General features: G+C 32.9%; 1 protein-coding gene across 1 annotated transcript in view; it reads left to right on the forward strand.

Moving 5' to 3' along the window:
• The window catches only part of LOC107663996 (sciellin-like), a 10,853-nt gene extending 6,213 nt beyond the window's left edge, over window positions 1-4,640 (forward strand). The window contains exons 14-26 of the mRNA XM_016454440.1: window positions 438-491; window positions 933-962; window positions 1,085-1,147; window positions 1,269-1,322; window positions 2,438-2,467; window positions 2,552-2,623; window positions 2,713-2,784; window positions 3,000-3,056; window positions 3,147-3,206; window positions 3,326-3,394; window positions 3,479-3,587; window positions 3,878-3,980; window positions 4,068-4,640. Of these exons, the coding sequence (XP_016309926.1) occupies window positions 438-491; window positions 933-962; window positions 1,085-1,147; window positions 1,269-1,322; window positions 2,438-2,467; window positions 2,552-2,623; window positions 2,713-2,784; window positions 3,000-3,056; window positions 3,147-3,206; window positions 3,326-3,394; window positions 3,479-3,587; window positions 3,878-3,980; window positions 4,068-4,084 (790 nt within the window). The 3' untranslated portion in view covers window positions 4,085-4,640. The remainder of the gene's footprint in view (window positions 1-437; window positions 492-932; window positions 963-1,084; window positions 1,148-1,268; window positions 1,323-2,437; window positions 2,468-2,551; window positions 2,624-2,712; window positions 2,785-2,999; window positions 3,057-3,146; window positions 3,207-3,325; window positions 3,395-3,478; window positions 3,588-3,877; window positions 3,981-4,067) is intronic.

The raw sequence follows: 4,640 nt of genomic DNA on the forward strand, positions 1-4,640 counted from the left end.
ATGTAATGAATCTAGAATATATGAAAGTTTCACTTTTTGAAATGTTACAAAAAAAAGAACTTTCACGATATTCTAATTTTTTGCGATGCACCTGTATATATAAATACACACACATACAGTTTATATTATGAAAATATTTACATTTTGTTATATATATACATGCATGTGTGTGTATTTATATATGCATAATAAATATACACAGTACACACACATGTATTATGTAAACAAAAACTTTTATTTTGGATGTGATTAATCGTTTGACAACACTACTATAAACTAAACAACTTAACTCAACATCCTACTCCACAAAACATTAAGAAAGATTATTTTCATCACAATACTAATCTCAGCATGCTATAAGATTCTAGTTCCACAACTAATAGTAAAAATCTAGTATTTATTGTAGAAAATAATGAACTTGTTTTGTGTCTCTAAAGTGACTACAAGACTGAAGTGGTTACTGTGAAGACATCAAAGGACATCAGTGATGTGTGAGTGTCATAGATCAGTGCTTCTCAACCCAAGGGTCACGACCTACAAATGATCTGTATGTCTGTTTTGACAGTCACAGACAGCAGGGAAAAAGGCTAAATAGCAATACTCCAGGCAACTTACCATATATTCATTCATGAATTGAATAGAAACAACTTTTTTAAAGTTATGCCATACATTTTGTTGATTACATTTAGTAAACAAAAATGATTTTCTTATTCAGCTTGTGTAATGTTACTATTTTTTCATGTTGTTGGGCCAATACAGGACATTTCCGTGTGCTTTCGAACAAACTATTTTGGTATACTGCATTGTGAACGCTTGATGTGCAATTTAAAATCTGTGTAAAATGATGGGATTTCATAATTCAATTACTGTTTTTGTGTGTTTGTTTTTAATTTGTGTATATATTAACAATGAGCATAATTATTTTTGTCTAGACCAACTTCACCTGTCAAGACCACTACAAGGTACAGTAACCACAGCCTTGCTGAATAACCAGAAAAACATACAGCTGCAGATGGCTGACTAATCTGGAAAAAATGCAGTTACTAATACCTTTTATTAACCTCTTAACCTGTTTCATTTACAGCATCAAGACCTACACCAAGGAGGATGTTTCACCACCTAAAACAACATCCTACAGCACAAAGAGGTGAAAGATTCACATCACAATTCTAGTTTAAACAAACAAAAAAAACAGTGCAGTGCAATGACATGAACCTGCATTTAGAGACTGAATTGTTGCTCACTGCACTTGTTTTGTGTCTCTAAAGTGACTACAAGACTGAAGTGGTTATGGTGAAGTCTTCAAAGGACATCAGTGATGTGTGAGTGTCATAGATTAGTGCTTCTCAACCCAAGGGTCACGACCTACAAATCACTTGCATGTCTGACATCTATTCTAATAGTTCACGCACAACAGGGGAAAAATTATGGAGCTAAAAATGCAGCAAACCATATAATCATGCATTGATAGAATAGGTAAATAAATGAGCTCTATCTTTTGTCTAAATCCTCAGCTGTTTTATAAATGTTACAAATGAATCCCTTGTGAAAAAGTTAGTGCAGTCAAGCGATTAATCGCATACAAAATAAACGTTTTTGTTTGCATAATATATGTGTGTACTGTGTACATTTATTATGTATATATAAATACACACACATATAGTATATATTTTGAAAATATTTACGTTTATGTTTATATCCATAACATTTATATTATAAATAAATAAATTTAATATATAAACATAACATATTTTTCTGAAATATATACATGCATGTGTGTGTATTTACATATACATAATAAATATAAACAGCATACATACATATATTATGTAAACAAAAACTTTTATTTTGGATGCGATTAATCGCGATTAATCGGTTGACAGCACTAGAAAAAATATACTTTAGCATACTTTTAAAAGAACATACTCGAGTGTGAACTGAATGTAATGTTTTCAGACACTTAATTGCATGTTAATTGCAATGTAATTCAATTGTATTATAGTTTGCATTCATATTAAATGCAGTGAGTTGAACTTGACCCACTTAAAGAGGACTAAAGTACATTTGTAATTAGGAAACTGCTTTTTTGCATTTAAAATGTATCAACTTTAAAAGTAATATTAAATTTTAAAAAACTACAGTTAATTATAATCACATATTTTACATGCATGCTAGTCAATGCATTACAGTAAGTGTACTTTAAAGCAAGACAAAAGTTTATTCAAACATCATTTAAAATCTCCTTTTAAATTAAAACTTTCTATTTGACAGTTTTGGCCTATACCGAACAGTTTAATAAACTTCAATATTTGAAGGACATTTTTGTCCTAAACCACTGTAGTAAAATCTAACCTATAAATTATATATATTTAATTTTTATATATATGTGTTGTATTTTGAGTGTATTGACCTAAAACGTATTATCATTTTTTTCTAGACCAACTTCACCTGTCAAGACCACCACAAGGTACAGTAACCCCAGCTTACAATTTGCTGACTAGCCTGAAATAATAAGGCTGCTCTATTAACCTCATAACATGTTCAATTCTAGCATCAAAACCTACACCAAAGAGGATGTTTCACCAACTAAAACAACATCATATTCTGTCCGATCCACAAAGAGGTAAGAACCTGACAGATATTTCCAAGTAGTTCCACACCCGTCAATGCTTCTCAGACAAAGAACATCACTGACTCGATGCTTTTCTTCAGCACTGAGGATCAACTGTTCGATACTCTCATACCTGCGTCAATCAAGTCAGCCAACACAAAACCTGACAGCAGGTATGTGGCATTTACATATTTATAAGGTGTGAACCCATTCGTGGCGAGTTTGACATTTGCTTCGGCCTTTAAGTAGTTTAACCAGTCTTACGACTGACAGGCTAAAAGCACAAAAGCAGCTGCACATTCATACTTAGAGCTCACGACTTTCCATTAGAGCTTCACTCTCACTGCAGCAGTGTTTATGCTATCATGGACTTTTATCGTTCCTACAGTCACGAGGATGTATCGGTCTCCAAATCCATCAGAACCGTGTATTCAACAAATGAGAGGTAGGATGGTATTTCTTATTCAAGCATCTTTGCCTGATACATTATCTGTTGTTTATTACACTAATTTATCTTTTTTTTAAATGCATATAGAGATGAGTGGAGTACAGTCACAAGCCCTTCTTACACCAGGACATCATACACAGAGAGCAGGTTCAGTATCCACATCGACATATTCAGATGTCTTGTCAATTAAAACACTACTCTGTTCCAAGAATTACCGATTACTTTTGACCAGGTTTGTAGACTTAGTTATGTCACTTTGTCCACAGGCCTGCTGATTACCTGTCTGACTCGCTCACATCAAAAACCACCACGACTGCGTACACATCACCGGAAAGGTATGGAAGCGGAAAGAATACATATTTAATTGTGCTTGATGTGAGATTTAGTGCACATGTGAAATGCGGATCACTTTGTTGCAGGGTAGTAAGTGGGAAGGACATCTGCACGGTCTGCCATAAAAACATGTACACCGATGAAAAGATTGTCTTGGATGACATGAATATCAACTGTCACGCAAGTTGTTTCAAGGTTAGCTATTTTTAAGCTCTTTAAAAATGTGTAGTAATTGTTTTCATTCAATCAGTACTTATGTGAGTGCAGTGTGAAATATTAACGTTTTATTTTAGAATGAAGATTTTTGGTGGTGTTATTAATGTATTAAAATGTGTCTTTTTTAACTATATATATAACTTTATAACATAACTATAATATTTAAATTTCAATAAAAACAAAAATGATACAATTTGAAGTATAGAATTTATGTTTTATTAAAGAAAATTATTTATTATTAGTATTATTTTATTTTGTTCTTTTTTTAGTGTGGGGTGTGTAATGTTTCTCTGGGACACCTGAAGGCAGGGGACAGTTTGTGGGTGTACCGCCGTGCCATTCACTGTGAAAGCTGCTTTGGTGTCACTAAGGGTAAGATTCGTTCAACTCTATTTTTCAGTATTCTGAATGATACAGTCAATGTGTTAAACTAAATAAACAAAAATGTTTGTTTTACAGGCAAATGGCTCCGCTGAAACCACACTTGGCAATAGTGATGCTATGAGAGAGACGGCAGATATACTTGCCTATTCCAAAACTTTCCCATGGCTTTGATTTGGACTCGGGCCATTTGAAGTACATAAACAGTTTATGGTGGTGGACTTCTGTCTGATAATAGACTTTGGGGTTTATTAATTGCATTGATTGCCATTCTCCCCGATGATGCGACAAGGATCTTATTTAATTACCAAAATAATAAGAATATTTTTAAAGAAGAATATTTTTCCTAATACATGATAATAAATGTTTTTTGAGTTGCTTCATTTTTTTCTTCACTATTGTTGTATGATTAAAGCATGCATGTATATGATGAGATTTTCATTGTTCAGATCTGGTTAAACATCATTCCAGAGATGAGTTATGCAGTACCTTTCACCTCTGTAGCTATAAATTGAATATGCTTGTGTTGTAAGTATTTCTAAAGAATTGCAGTCTTTCAGAAATATGCTGTGATCAAGATCAGACACTTCGACTCGTGTCTTATGACAGGATTCATAAGAGGATGCAAATAAAGAGCTAAAGTTAGCTGTT

Source organism: Sinocyclocheilus anshuiensis, unplaced genomic scaffold (genome assembly GCF_001515605.1).
Source record: "Sinocyclocheilus anshuiensis isolate Anshui unplaced genomic scaffold, SAMN03320099.WGS_v1.1 scaffold247, whole genome shotgun sequence".
Lineage (NCBI taxonomy): Eukaryota > Metazoa > Chordata > Actinopteri > Cypriniformes > Cyprinidae > Sinocyclocheilus > Sinocyclocheilus anshuiensis.